This window comes from Nothoprocta perdicaria, unplaced genomic scaffold, assembly GCF_003342845.1.
Source record: "Nothoprocta perdicaria isolate Ctin4 unplaced genomic scaffold, notPer1 scaffold_72, whole genome shotgun sequence".
Taxonomy (NCBI): Eukaryota; Metazoa; Chordata; class Aves; order Tinamiformes; family Tinamidae; genus Nothoprocta; species Nothoprocta perdicaria.
The window spans coordinates 660,095-674,122 of NW_020455999.1; the positions used below are offsets into that span (position 1 = coordinate 660,095).

General features: G+C 49.9%; 2 protein-coding genes across 3 annotated transcripts; both read right to left on the reverse strand.

Moving 5' to 3' along the window:
- Positions 1 to 1,110: 1,110 nt before the first annotated feature.
- PPIH (peptidylprolyl isomerase H) lies at positions 1,111 to 8,130 on the reverse strand. Of its 2 annotated transcripts, none has more exons than XM_026051148.1 (10): positions 8,031 to 8,130; positions 7,489 to 7,553; positions 7,320 to 7,343; positions 7,164 to 7,208; positions 6,669 to 6,711; positions 5,824 to 5,916; positions 4,610 to 4,697; positions 3,858 to 3,898; positions 2,587 to 2,674; positions 1,111 to 1,149 (listed from the first exon to the last, which is right to left on the reverse strand). In XM_026051148.1, the coding sequence occupies exons 1-9, from the start codon at positions 8,094 to 8,096 to the stop codon at positions 2,606 to 2,608; spliced, it is 534 nt and encodes a 177-aa protein (XP_025906933.1). In that variant the 5' UTR covers positions 8,097 to 8,130; the 3' UTR covers positions 1,111 to 1,149; positions 2,587 to 2,605. The 2 variants fall into 2 exon arrangements, with proteins under 2 accessions (XP_025906933.1, XP_025906932.1); XM_026051147.1 differs by lacking the exon at positions 1,111 to 1,149 and adding an exon at positions 2,083 to 2,446.
- Positions 8,131 to 8,666: 536 nt separating this feature from the next.
- On the reverse strand, positions 8,667 to 13,833 carry CASP9 (caspase 9). Its single transcript, XM_026051144.1, has 9 exons — positions 13,693 to 13,833; positions 13,127 to 13,415; positions 12,891 to 12,928; positions 11,983 to 12,159; positions 11,109 to 11,198; positions 10,459 to 10,606; positions 9,791 to 9,970; positions 9,107 to 9,216; positions 8,667 to 8,860 (listed from the first exon to the last, which is right to left on the reverse strand). The coding sequence occupies exons 1-9, from the start codon at positions 13,831 to 13,833 to the stop codon at positions 8,768 to 8,770; spliced, it is 1,266 nt and encodes a 421-aa protein (XP_025906929.1). The 3' UTR covers positions 8,667 to 8,767.
- Positions 13,834 to 14,028: the final 195 nt, after the last annotated feature.

Below are 14,028 nucleotides of genomic sequence, written 5' to 3' on the forward strand. Positions count from 1 at the left end.
ATCCCAGACCCAATCCTGGATCTAGACCCCAGACCCAATCCCAGATCCTGGACCCCCATCTGGGTCCCAGGCCAGGGATGTCACCAGCACTTGCTCCACAGGACACACAGCTGGCATTTCCCTTGCTCCATAACCATGGGACACAGTGAGCGCGGGAGCCCATGCTGTCCAAGGAGTGAGACACAATCCCAGCTCTTCCCCCAGGCTGCCCAGCTCCCATTACACCAAATAAATAAATCATCATCATCATCATCATCGCCGTCATCATCGGAATAAACGAGCCTGCAAGTGCTAATTAAAAGTAGGAAATAATGGAGCTGGAGACACGACAAAGCTTTTCCAAGTGTATAATTACACGCAGTTAAAGCCTTACAACCAACCTCCTGGGAAACAGCGTGCTCTGAGGGACCGCTCGGCTCCCGCCTAACGAATCGCAGGAGCACCAGGGCCAACACTGCGAAGAGCAACATGGACCTGATGGCAATGGATCGCGGTTTTCCTTGGACAAACCCTGGTGAAGAAACACCCCTAGCGTGGGTAATTAGAGGCTGATTGGTCTGATGACAGCAGCCCCAGACAAAATAAAGGGACAGCTGATACACGGCTTGATTAATAGGCTCTTTGGAAAGAGCACTCTAATTACCGCCCGCTGATGGACCACGGACGTAGGTCTCCTCAGACTCACTGTCTTCTCCGTGGGATCCCTGGCTCTGCCAAGGAAGGGATGAGTTTTAACGCCACGCGCTTCTGCAAGGCATTTGCATCAGTATCAGGACTCCAGTCAAGCAAACAGAATGATACTGAAATAGGACATTGCTTTGTAAGTTAATTTAAAAATTCCTCTGGAAACGTACTGGCAAATGGGAATCCACCCTGCAAGAGATCCTAAGGGGCCTCTGAATTATTCATCAACTTTATTAAAGATTTGGAAGATGTTTTCCAATCCTGATGATAATGCCTGCAAGGATGCCTTCAGGAGAAAACAAGGCCTCCTGGATGGCTAGGGACTTTACTCCAGGACACGACAAACTTTTGGGGGTCTTCGGATGAGCAAAGAGCTGGTCAGAAACACTTCCACATCCGTGGTTTAAGGCAGATGCTGGAGCTCAGAGAGAGAAGAGCGAGTGCAAGACGGAAACATCTTCTCCACTGCAAGAGATTCCAGGATTTACTTATGGTGAGATGGCTGAAGGGTGGCTTTGTCACTGGGAATTGCACAAAAAAGGGTATTTGAAAGAGCTTTTAACCCACAGATGAGGAACAGTGAAAGCTGTAAGCTAAGAAGCTGAACCTCAGCATGTTGAGAAATGCGGACAGACACGCATTTTAAACGAGGGCTATAATAATTACCCATCAGAATAACTTCCAAAGGGGTTAATGATGGATTTGCCACTCCTGGATATTAATTTGGGGAAGTCCTGTGACCAGCACTCTGCAGGAAGTGAGACTAGCTGAGCACAGCGATATAAATACATTGGGCTGCGAAAGCGCTGCTGAGCGTGGACCCAGAAATAGGCCGGTTTCCCTGGTGAAAGAAGCAGGGTAAATTCAAGTGTTCACAGCCAAAACTGCGACCCTCTGTGCTGCAGCTGGCAGGAAGAGCTGCCTGGAGCTAAGCTCGTGCCTCCATACCATTAGGAAGGGGTGTCTGAGCTCATGCCACGAGCAGAAACGACAGATGAGTTATCCCTTTGTCCGACCTCTTTTGTATTTAATAAATATAAAAGCTCATCCTGAGGCAGGGAGAGGAGTTTGTGACCTCGGTTTCGGAGAAGGAGCAACCGGTTTGTGTCCACCAGCCTGCACTCCTGCACCCAAGGGGAATAAGGAGCCTAGATTTACCCCAACTGGAATGGAGCTGGTGCAACACAGCTCTGCCATGCTCCTTCCTCCCCTTCAAGCCCCCTTTTTTCCCCTCCAGTGCCCCTATGGCATCGGCCAGAAATGACGCACGTGGCTAAAGATGCCACAGCCCCACTGGCCGGAAAAGTCTGGTCCCAAGTGTTAACTGACACACACTGCCCGTGTTTGACAAAACACTTTATTTACATTTCAACGTGTAAAAATAAGAAAGAAAACCCAGAGAAACATGATAGATGTTGGTTGTTAAATAATTTCATGGGAACGTCAAGAATATGACTCTACCCTGTGGAGAAGCCTGGGGCCGTGGGGGAGCACTGAAACAAAGCAGAACAGGCAATGCTGGTCTGACACCCCAAAGGGTCTGAACTCCTTCCAGTCCCCCAGCTGCCTGGGTAATATCAGCTGGTTTCCAGTTTCAGCCTCCTTTTAGCCACTGGTTTCTGAAGCCGAGGCTTCAAGGCAGCCCTACCACAGCCAAGCCAGGGTGGTTACAACCCCAGCGTTCCCTCAGTGGTAGCCGCAAAATCTTGTTCCTCCATTTGGTTCTGGGCAGCTCAGAAGGAAGCCAGTTCAGGGAATGGCGCTGGCAAAAAATAACCCTATTAGAGAGGAATTTTCTGGTGGTTCAGTGAGATAAATGCAGAAAAATGCAAAAACAAGTCAAGGAGCACAGCAGCCTGCACAGCACAATTGCACTGGGTGCTGCACAAGACACAGACTTACCACGCTTCTCTTCCATCCTTCACATTTCCCCACATTGAGAAATCACCACTGGCAGCTTGGGTTTGTTATTTGGACCTGTAGGCACATTCTGGAAACAAGTGAATATATAATGTTAGGTACTATAAAAACACAGCAAAGCCAGTGAGTTAGAGGTACTCAGAGACTGGTTACAAGGGGTCTGTGCAATGTCAGGAACACGGGAATCTGGACTCAGCTCCTCGTATCTTGTAAGAACTATTAGGCATTTTGGCAAAGCATCCTGCCATGGGCCAGTAAACCCACTTTGTACACTGAGATTAGAGATACAGGTCATATCTTGATTCTTCAAACATGAGGGAAAGGACAGAGCAAAATCAGGAAAGCTTCTCATGAGTTAACAGCAGGCACTGTGTCACTTGAGGCTGCTCCGGTTCCAATCTTTACTCTGCTAAAAGCAAAGTAAACTTGTATTTGCGCAGAACAGGGAGCTAAATAAGAGATAGGCACAAAGTATCTCTCAAACTCATGTAGCTAATCTATTCTTTCTACTGGACCTGGCTGCTATTCAAGTCTCCGATGTATTTTCTTTAATTTGCCCCTTGCTGCAGACTTGCCTCCTACGAAGCAGGACACCACAATCCTTCCGTCGGTGCTCACAGAACTGCTTATGTGTCGTTCTTCACCCAGTACAAGAGTGAGCCCACTGTCCAGGGGAATATGGTGCTGTTTTATTAAATCTACCCACTACCCCTGCACCTAGGCACAAGTTATTTCCAACAGGGTAGCAGCCATCACCCCGGGTGTATTTATCTGCAGCTCCAGAGGATATATCAGAGAGGACTTGGGCAATTTCTCTTACTAGAAATGCTGATCCCAGCCCAGCTGAATTGATGATGTGGCACCCACTGAACAATCCCATGCGGTGACACAGAAGCGATCCGCTTTACGCTCTTGTCCGAGTTGCTGAGGGAACAACTTTTCAATTCAGCTTCACGAACAAACCCAACACATTGCAAATCATGTCACGAGAACACGAGCCCTGCCCAAAAGCTAACTAGCTGTCACAGGGATGCAGCATTTCTAAAGTTAATCTATAGGACACAGCCTCTGTCTCGACAGATCTCCTATTATTTTATAATGATGACGACTAACACCACCATTTATGGTTGCTAGTGTTCCCTGCTGTCCTATACACCGACAGTAGGAGAAAACAGGATAATCATTGTTTCTCCCCCATGTTATTTTCTAACAGGGACATTCACAGAAAAAAAAAAGAGGTAAATTCAACTTACCTCAATTTTTCTCATGACCAAAAGCCCATCAATGATTTTACCTAAAATGAGAAAAGAAATCAATTTCATTAAGACCTATTTTTATGCTCTCTGGCTCCCAATTAATCACATTCACATGAATTCCTGCTCTTCCAGTGCACCAAGTGGGCACCTTTGTCTTTGTCACCACTCTCTAAACTGACAAAAGAAACCATTCCTCTTCAAGTGTTTTTGGTGTTCAGGACAGTTTAATGGCATTTCCCTAATCCAAACCTCAAGAACTAGCTTTGCCAGCCGTGCTGAAGTACAGCACAAGCTACATCTCCATTGAGACAGCGTTTGTAATAATGCAAAACTGACAAGGTCTCATTTCAGTGTGACTTAAGACTTGGAAGTAATGCTAAGAAGCAGGACCTTGACTTACTGCCAGGCCTTGAAGTCCTGCAGCTCAAGAGGCAGTACACGAAAACTGAGCAGATGTGGTTTTGTAAGGATACTACCTAAAATTCTCTGCTGAAAGCTTAACGTGGTGCCAGTCGCACTGCCTGACAGTAGAGGAGACAGGTACTCCTTCCCCAGTGCTCCCTCTGCACCGGCACAATTTACACAGCCAAACAACACAAATCCCTGATTAGGGATTTGCTCTGAATAAAAACTAACTTGTGGAAATAAACGTTTTCTCCTCCCGCGCAAGGGAAAGGGAAGGAGGAAGCAGGCTGCGCTGCCACCGAGGAAGTCCACGAGCAGCTCTGGCCCGCGCTGCAGGTACTCACCAAACACCACGTGTTTCCCATCCAACCAGTCACACTTGGAGCACGTGATGAAAAACTGGCAGCCATTGGTACTTGGACCACTGTTTGCCTGAGGGGTGAATTCGAAAATCACAAATAGGAAAGAGCTCTTACTCTCAAGCTCCCCTGGGGTTAATTTTAGCTTCTTGCTACGCATGGGAAGCAAGATACACATCTGCAGCAGAGCATGTTGTGCAGGGAAGTGGCTCACCACCACGTCTGGTCCTTCCAGCGCTACAGCCAGGGCACCAACATATTCATACAAGGCACAACCGGCACAACACAGCGCTGAGAGGTGGGCTCGAGAGCAGGATCCCGACAAAACGCTCCCCTTTCTGGTCATTACCGACTTGCTTGAAGGTGGCCTCCGAATAAAAAGGGCTGCGTTTTTTGCATTTGAATGATCACGATGAGGAAGCCAACGGCGACGTTGGCACGGGGATGACGGGAACGACGTGATGAAGGGAACAGCTCATGCGTGAGGGCAAGACCCTCAACACTCATTCTGGGTAAACATCTTTGCACCTGGAGGCCACGGTGATTTTCCAAAGCACATTGGCCAAACAAGAGATACAAGAGCACGCTCCTGGGCCAACAAGCAGAAGTCCTGGTATCTTTGCCCCCACAGTTTGGCCCATTGCTTGATTAGTTTTTCTTGACACCTCCTTTTGGGCCATGCTTTGAACTGAATGAATAACTAATCCAAGTGCTTTTAAGGACAAGGCAGCTAGAAGAGCTGGGGAACAAACAACTGTGGAGAGCAACACTGGCCCTCCTTAGTTTTGTTGCACAAAATAGGGTATGGTTCCTACCTGACAACATGCAACCGTTACAGTTTTTCTTACTATGTTGAGCAGGAAGTATAGATTACAAAAGATACCACGGTGACATTGCTATGACTTTGAAACTTCTAATCTGTTGTACAAACTCTGTGAGAATCAAGTTGTTCTAAAAAGAGATTAAACCAAGCCTGCCCCAGAAGACGTAAGGAGAAAAGAGTGATGCAGGATCAGGACCTTGGGTGTTACTCCACACCTTAATCTCCAAATAATCTTTAATCAACACTTTAAAAAGCAGGTCTTTTGGAAACTGGTCGTGTTTTATTGTGTGGCCAGTAACTTTTCCATTCGACAAGAAGGCGCCAAGAAAGTGCCAAAAATCTTCTTGGTCTTATGGTTTCATCAGTTCATACTCACCATAGAGAGGAGACCAGGAGCCGAGTGTTTGAGCTTGAAGTTCTCGTCTGCAAAGGGCCCCCGATAAATACTGGCTACCCCAGTGCCGTCTCCCTGCGCAAAACAAGTGCCCACTCAGCAGCAGCCTGGGGTTTGTAGCGTGGATTTAAACCCCCCCAACAAAAGGACATTGTTAAACTAAGCCCCAAACTGATACTGTGCTGCCATCGAAACGCCACTGGGAAGCACATTCGGACATTTCATCTCTAATGAAAAATGCCCAGTGTGGCGATTCTTGGTCCCAAAACAGCTTTATATTAAGTGCAATTAAGAAGCTACGAATTCTAGTGCATCCTGTCAAGCTCCAGAGGAAGTAACAAAGCTATGGGCACATTCAATAAGCAATGATGATGAAGAACTGGCCCAAAACCCAACATAGCTGAGCCATGTACAGTGCAGTCAGTTCTCCTGGCTTTCACAAAACCAATTTTGTGTTAAAAAGCCTTTTCTTTTCTTTTTTTCCATCACTCCCCTCAGATATGAAATGATTTATGTCTCTCTTCAAAAAAGCCAACAGAAATTTGTTGGGTTCTTTCTTGGCAGGGGACAAAAGGGCAACAAATTAAAAAATTCCCTGCAAATTTGAAGAGCCTCTAGCTCATGCTATTTTAAAGGGGAAAATCTGTGAAGAGATTTGTGTCCAAGTAAGTTGCAGTGAGACAGTAGGAATGTTGCAAGGAAACCTCCAGTTATTGCTGGGTACCTCATAGGAAGTCATCAGACATTGCAGCTAAGCAAAGAGCCTGGGAAACAGCTGCATATCAAACCACGCAGGAAAAGCACCAAAGAGACATAGAAGTACGTACGTTTACGAAGTCTCCTCCTTGGATCATGAAATCTTTTATTACCCTAAGAATGGTAAGACAATGCTTAGACCAAAAAAATAATAAAAAGAAAAGCCTTAAGAGCCTTACTATGTCAGAAAAAAAGGGGCTACTTCTCACAAGGAAAATACACCAAAATCTGTAAATATTACAATGCAAGATCTACACTGAATAACAACTAAAGTTTATATAAAAGCAATTGGCAACCTGCTATTGCTATAAAAAAAAAAGGACTGAAATTAGGGGATACATGCAAGATCACAAGCCTGGGTGGGCTCCCTGCGAAGTTACCCTCAAGGTGACTCAAGAGCTCTGAAAAAGCTCTTTTTGCCCCAGAATATCCTACATTCCCCAAAGGAAAGACAATACCAGCAGTCACCGCTCCTCCAGGCTTAAAAAACACCTCCGAGGCTAATGAGGCTCTACAAAGGTGTGTCCAGTTACGTTTAAGTGAATACTCCAGAGCACAAGAGTTACCTGTGGAAAGTGCTTCCTTTATAGCCGATGGGAACACCGTCCTTCCTACATGGAAAGGAGGAAAAGTCACTGCAATATCTTGCGCGTCCCTCTCATCACAAAACGGCCCCGGCAGCGCCGCTTGTGTCGCGTTAAGGGCAGAATCAAAACACGCACCTGAATTCGCCCGTGCAGAACTGCCTGCAGAGGGAAAAAAAGGCCCCAAATGGGTGAGCAAGAGCTGCACGCAGGCGGGAATCCCGGCAGCCCAAGAGACGCCGGGTTGTCAGGAAGGTGTCAGAGGGAGACGGGAGCTCCCGCCAAGCCTCAGACTCTCCCCTCTCACCTGAAATTCTCCGCGGTTTTGGGCACCACGTCGGCAAACAGCTCGATCTTCATGCGGCCAACCTCCTGCGGCGGGGAGGGGAAAATGAGAGCCCCCCAGCACCCAACCCCCTGCAGGCCCCCCTCCCCCTGCAGCCCCCCTCTCCAGCCTGGAGCCCCCCCACCCAAATGGGCCCCCTTGATGCACCACAGTGCACCCTCCCCTTGCTAAACCCCTTCCCCTACTAGAGTGCCCCCCAAGCTCCCTCCACCACCAAAGCCCCTCATGAAGCCACCTCCCTCACGGACCCTCCTCCATGAATCCCCCTAGAACTCTCCTGCCCCTTGAAACCTCCCCCACAAAGACACCCCCTTCCTGCACTGAGCCCCCCCATCAGACAACCCCGCATCCCCCCCTCCATGCAAGGCCATGAACCCGCTACCCGCAAGAGACCCCCCTACAAAAATCCATCCTCATGATGTCCTGCCCCTTAACCTCCCGCCAAAACACCCCCCAGCTAAGGCCCCCACCCATTAAACACCCCCAGCCTCCTCTCCCCCAACCTGGCCGCCGATGGAGACGTCGAAAAAGACCACGGGGTTGTTCGGGTTGGAGGCCAGCACCGCCATCCCGCCTTGCCCACAGGCCCCCCCCGGAAGCGGAAGTGGCGTCAGCGGAAGGCGGCTGTGTGCAGGGGGAGGCGGTAGCGGCGCACCGCGGCGCCGGGAACGCGGGTTCCGCTGTGCGGGAAAGGAGCGGCGCAGCGGGAGCGCGGGGCTGCAGCGGCAGGGGCCTCGTGCAGAGCCCCCACCGGGAAGGAAAACGGGAGGGGGGAAAGGGAAAAGAAGCGGAGAGGAGAAGGCAGTCAGTGTGTGCGTGTTCCTGTCCCGCTCTCCTTTCCACCCGCTCCAGTTGGGTCCCGTTTTCCATCCCACCTCGCTCTCCTTTTTAACTGCTCAGTTCCAAGTTCCAGGCCACGCATGCACGAGGAAATAAAAAGCATGAGATATTGTCTCTCCCCTTTTTTGTTCGTTTTCTTTGTGGGCTTTATTGAAAAAGAATTTTTTGTCACCCACCCAGCACGGGGAATCCCTCTGCACATCCCTTCTCTGTCCTCGAAGTTTCCTAGCGGGATGCGAGGGCAGCGTAGCACCGTTTCCCGGGAACATGGGCACTTGTGAATCACATGGCTCAGGACAAGCGTCTCCGTGGAGCGAGGTGGCTGGAAGCGATGATTCCAGGTTACAGCAGGCACGAGCTTCATCTGGGAGAAGTCGGCGGGGACCTCGGCACCCCAAAGTCACTTGCACATGAAGAAGAATTTTTTACGGAGGAAGTTGAAGCAGCCGGGGATCTGCTTGTACCTGCCCTTGGCCGAAACGGCGTGGGCCACCTGTGGACACGGGAGAGCAGCCGAGAGCAACACGAGGCAAGAGGCGGTCGCAGAGGAGACCTGCTAGAGGAGACCTCGCAACATCTGTGGAAATCTCTCCGTATTAGGGACCCAGCAGGTCCTCTGCAGCAGCACTGTGTGTCAGGAGACACAGCAACCTACTTAGATCTAATCAGAATAGCTCCTTCCTCATATTTGTCTCATAAAAAAAAGATAGACAGAAAGATATATATATATATAACTTACTCGCAGTAACATGTTCAGCAGGTCTTCGGAATGGGCGTATTGCTCCAGGACATTGTCCAGTGTTTCCACGTACCATGAGCCACTCGATTTATCTCTCCAGGAGACAAAGCCTTAGGAGAAAGCCAAAAAAAGTAATTTCTGAAGGAAGTCTTTTATTCTTACCTCATTACCAAAACTCTCCAGAGTGCCATCTCCAACAGAGATAGTCCCGTAACTCTTGCAACGGAGCGTGGCTTTTTCTACTCAGTTACCAAAAACAAGTCAAAAGCTCTTTAAATTTCAATTTTAAGTCTGCATCGCTTCTATCTGTAGAATAATGTTAAAAATCTGCTTTCCTTTGCACAAGAGGCTCCTTCCTGGTAACAGGGGGCTTCCAAATGCCTAGTTGAGCATTTGGAACATCTCTGTCCTTGCAGTATAACCAACAGCAACACCTAAATCCCAATCCAGTTGTTCGAAAGCAGCTTTCTCCTGCAGATCAGTAGGTTAATGACCTCTCAACTTGCATTTCACAGGAGAGGTGGGAAAAACTATGACACAGCAAGGTACTCCTCATCCTATCCAATGCATGTGGTGCAGAACTTGGAATTCAGCCCAAGCCTAGCCCCCAGTTCTAGCCCCATTTGTTGCTTCTTGCCACAAATCACTGTTCAGCTGGGAAGCAATTCACATGGGACACCTCACCTGGAAAAGTTGAGTAGGACACCAAGATGTCACTTGGTGTGGGCAAACTGGCTACGGCGTCCAGCTCGTCTGGAGCACCCGACGGAGCTTCAAAAGGAGTTGCATCAGACTCTACAGAAAATCTACGAGCGTCATCTCCAGGTGAATTAGTTTCCACTTCAAAGCCTTGATCTTTTTGCTCTGCAAAAAGGAAAATCCCACAGATTTTCCAACAAATATTCAACAGTCATTAAAAAAGGAAAATCCCTCAAATGAAGCACTATTCTGCTCTTTGGCTTTACTGGTTGAGTCAGAGTCACTGAGCACCAATGCACGTGAATGCTGTGAATCCATTCTTATTAACTAACCTCACAACTAAATATCTGCAATGGACAAGTAGCAGCTACTGCTCCTGCCCCACAGCCCCTACAACACAACTGAATTGTCCAAACACCTGACGATCGGCATCATCCTTCCACAAGCTTCTTGTGCCCCAGATTTTAGACTCCAGTTTTGTTGGAAATAACAGTATGTGGCCAAAAAGAGAAAACAGCTGGAGAAAGAGACAACAGCAGAAGAAGGACCTGCCAAAATCTAACTAAACCTCAACAACCTGCTTACACCTACGTGGTTACACCATTGCTTCCAGTGACAGTTTCAGCACTGCCCAAGCTAAAACAAAGATTCACCTCCACCACAGGCCTGGATGAAGAAGAGTTTGGGTTTTCCTCTCAAACTTGGGCAATTGGACCCATTGAAATAGCTCACGATCTTTTCAATTGGAATGGCTTTTCCATCTGTTCCATAAATCCCTCCAGGAAACTGAATATGACTTGTCTGAAAGAGGAAAATCCAATAGTAATTAATACAACAGGGCAGGGGAGCGACAGGATTGAAGGAACCAGTTTCTGATCGGGTGCCTTCTCCTCCCTTTTTTGCACAGTTGCCAGAATAAATCCCAATCCATGACAATTCAGAACCAAATTAAGGTACAGCGATGCCCTGGAGACGTTTAAAATATATGAAATCCCTGAAATCCATGTTCCCACATTGTCAAATTCCCACTTCATCTCCTTCCAGAAATAGCCCTCCTCTCCTTGTACTACAAGCTCTCCAACTTATGGCAAGTACTCGTCACCACTGCTGCCAACTCCCCCATGTTACAAGTAGAGTTTGGGAAACAGGAGGGTCTCAATGACTACGCTACAAGGATTAGCATAAGCCCCGTTTGCCATTTTGGCTGTCCTGGGGTTCTGAGTTCTCTCAGCCTGGCTTTGAAGGTCTGCTGCGTTCGCCTCCAAGCTGAACGAGCGGGGAGACCGAGCTGCACCAAGCCCACCTGACAGCCATGGGAAAGGATCACTACGAGGCAGCAGTCCCGGGTGCTGTGGTCCAACCTCGCCAGCTTCTGCAGCTCCCGAACTATTTCCTGCAAGCAAAACAGCCCAGGATGAGTTTGCAGAGGGTGCGTTGGCCGCAGGTTGCTTTCCTCTCTGATTGCTTTCGTCTCCCCATCCTGGGGACGTAAGGGGCACTTCACTCCTCCTGTCCGTCTCCACCTGCCTCGCTGACTCCACCTTTTAGGCCAACAACTATCCAAGTCAATATTGTGACAGGCAACAGGTTGTTGATGCTGCCACTTGCCCAGCAGAAGCAGTGTAACAGACTCCCTAATTCTGAGCAGCAAAGCTCACCCTCAGAGAGTTTTTGTGGGATTCTGCTCTCATTTAGCATCGGTTGCTTTACCGAAACAGATTTCCTTTGTCACTGCATTCTTCATGACACAGTGACATTCACATAATGGATTTATACATGACTTATCGATGGAAACGTGCAGCTTCTGATTGATGAGGTGGGTGCAAATGACTTTTAGTTTCAGTGGCTGCTCCAGGTGACTAACTGCCCTGCTTAAGTTCAAGTAATAGAAGAGTCAAGTTCAGACAAATCAAATCCTTGGCTACACTGGGAACAGAAGCTGTGTCAGAACAATTATATACAGCCCCACATATTTCCGTGTAAATTGTGCTGAGGAATCAAAACTCAGCTAGAATGGTGAAAACCTGCAAGACAATTGCAGCATGGAAGAGAACAGGACGTCAGAGCTGAATTATTTCTTTATGCCCTGCAGGTTGGGCTTCCCGATGTGCTGTTAATATAAATTAATGCTGTAACATGTTCTGATTGCTCTCAAATCCTCACCCTCCAGCGTTCACCTGAGCTACAAGATCCTGCCGAGTCATGACATCGAAGTGCAACGACTTGAAGCGCCTCTCTAGCTTCTCACAGTCTATGTTTGAGCCGGCTCGAGTCGAAAGCTCCGAGTCTTCACTGAAGTTGACGTTGTTGAGAATCAGACAGTATCCACAAGGATCTGCTTTCAGGTCATAAACCTGGCAGGGACAAGCCCATGGGAGAGCTCTGAGCAGAGGCTCCATCAAACACCCTCTTTTTCAGAGCATTCCCTGGCCAATGCAGGGGAACACAACACAAAACTGAAGCAAAATTGTTACAACAGCTCCTTTCACAGCATTTTCATCTCTCCAAGCCTAGTGACAGGTAGTGAGATCTGTTCTCCGCATACACACCAAGCAAGCATCTTCACATACAAGAGAGGGATGCACGCGTCCATTCACTTTTTTTATTTATGTTTTTCAACTCTATGATTATGGAGGCAAAATACCCCTTTCCTGACAGAGCGCAGGATCGTTGCACTGGGCAATTACCCCTTGTCTTACTAGAAACTGCCCAAGAGAAACATTTAGCTCAGTGTTAGGCTACTTGGATTGCAGCTACTGTAAAGCTCAGGGGGAGAGAGCTTAATGATTGATCTGCTCCAAGATGACTGGCCCTGATAGGACAGCATCAGCCCCAAGGTGCTTGTTTTGATAAGTGGAAGCAAGAATTGCTTCTGCAGGGCTACGCAGGGCAGGTATGCTCTGTGTAACACAGTTCCAAAGGAACTATGAAAGAACTGGGTGCCATGTCCTCGTCTCCAAGCACAGCCCTCATCCCGCATTACCAGAGTCCAAAAACACCAAAAACACCAAAAACACCAAAAAACGGAAACAAAGGAAGATTAAACTAAAAATCCACCTCACAAAAAATACACCAGGGGACTAACCAGATCAGTGTTCCTCTCCATGCTGTTAAAAGCTGAACCTACAACACATTAAAGAGAAAAGATTATTTCGCTCGCCACACTCGGTAAAAGGATGTTTTCTTGTCCTGCCTGGAATTAACATCAATTCTGGGCTGTTGTCCACGCCCGGGCCGCCACACACATGAATTCCCTCTTCCTTCCCTGCTGCGTTACTGGGAAGGATTTGGGGGACACGGCAGGGACAGAAAGCCGCTCACCTGTGGGTGCCGCTGGCCACTTGCTGCTCGCCTCCTGCACGGGGCTGCGGCCGCTGTGCGGGCTCCACACGCGTGGTGTCGGTACCGGCGCCGGTGGTGGTGTCGGTACCAGTGGTGGTGGTGTCGGTACCGGTGTCGGCGAGGCGTCGCACGCGCGGCTCAGCAGCTCGGCCAGCTCGGCCTGGTCTGTGTCGCGCAGCGCGGCCAGGAAGGCGGGGAAGGCGAGCCGGCCGCGCGTCTCCAGGTCGATGAGCAGCTGCCGCGCCTGGTCCCCGCGGCTGCCGGCGCCCTGCGGAGCAGCGCCAGGGACAAGGGGACGCCCCGTGGGGTGACGGCGAGGGGCGTAATGGGGAGCCCTGGGGTTGTCACAGGGGTGGAGGAGGAAAGTGGGGACCCCCCCCGCCAGCCCTGGCCCTGCTATGGAGGGGGTGTCAATTGGGACCCGCCCAGCCCTGTTCCTGCGTTTGGGGCGACAACAGGGACCCCCGGGCTGTCTCTGGGTCTAAGGGCGGGCGGGCAGAAAGGAGCCCCGCGCGTGTGGCGGGTTTGGAGGGGCCCGTCGCCGCCGCCCGCACCTGCAGCTCCTCGATCATGGCGCGCGTGAAGACGCCGCGCGCCTCGAGCGGCGCCCAGAGCGGCGCCACGCGCAGCGCCGCCACGAGCCGCACGCGGCAGCGCCGCAGCGCCCGGCGCCGCGACTCCTCCATGGCGCCCGCGGCGGCGGCGGCTCCGCCTCTCCCAGGGCGCCTCCTCCTCCACCATGGCGCCTCCTCCTCCATGGCGCCTCCTCCTCCTCCATGGCGCCTCCTCCTCCACCATGGCGCCTCCTCCTCCTCCATGGCGCCTCCTCCTCCATGGCGCCTCCTCCTCCACCATGGCGCCTCCTCCTCCACCATGGCACC

Coding starts and splice junctions, on each gene's coding strand:
- PPIH (XM_026051148.1), bottom strand. CDS start 8,096: ATGGCGGTGCTGGCCTCCAACCCGAACAACCCCGTGGTCTTTTTCGAC. Junction 7,344..7,488: donor AAAACCGCGGAGAATTTCAG/GTGAGAGGGGAG, acceptor TTCCCTCTGCAG/GCAGTTCTGCACGGGCGAAT. Junction 5,917..6,668: donor AAGGAGGAGACTTCGTAAAC/GTACGTACTTCT, acceptor TGTTTTGCGCAG/GGAGACGGCACTGGGGTAGC.
- CASP9 (XM_026051144.1), bottom strand. CDS start 13,833: ATGGAGGAGTCGCGGCGCCGGGCGCTGCGGCGCTGCCGCGTGCGGCTC. Junction 11,199..11,982: donor GGCAGGATCTTGTAGCTCAG/GTGAACGCTGGA, acceptor TTTTGCTTGCAG/GAAATAGTTCGGGAGCTGCA. Junction 9,971..10,458: donor CATCCAGGCCTGTGGTGGAG/GTGAATCTTTGT, acceptor TCCTTTTTGCAG/AGCAAAAAGATCAAGGCTTT.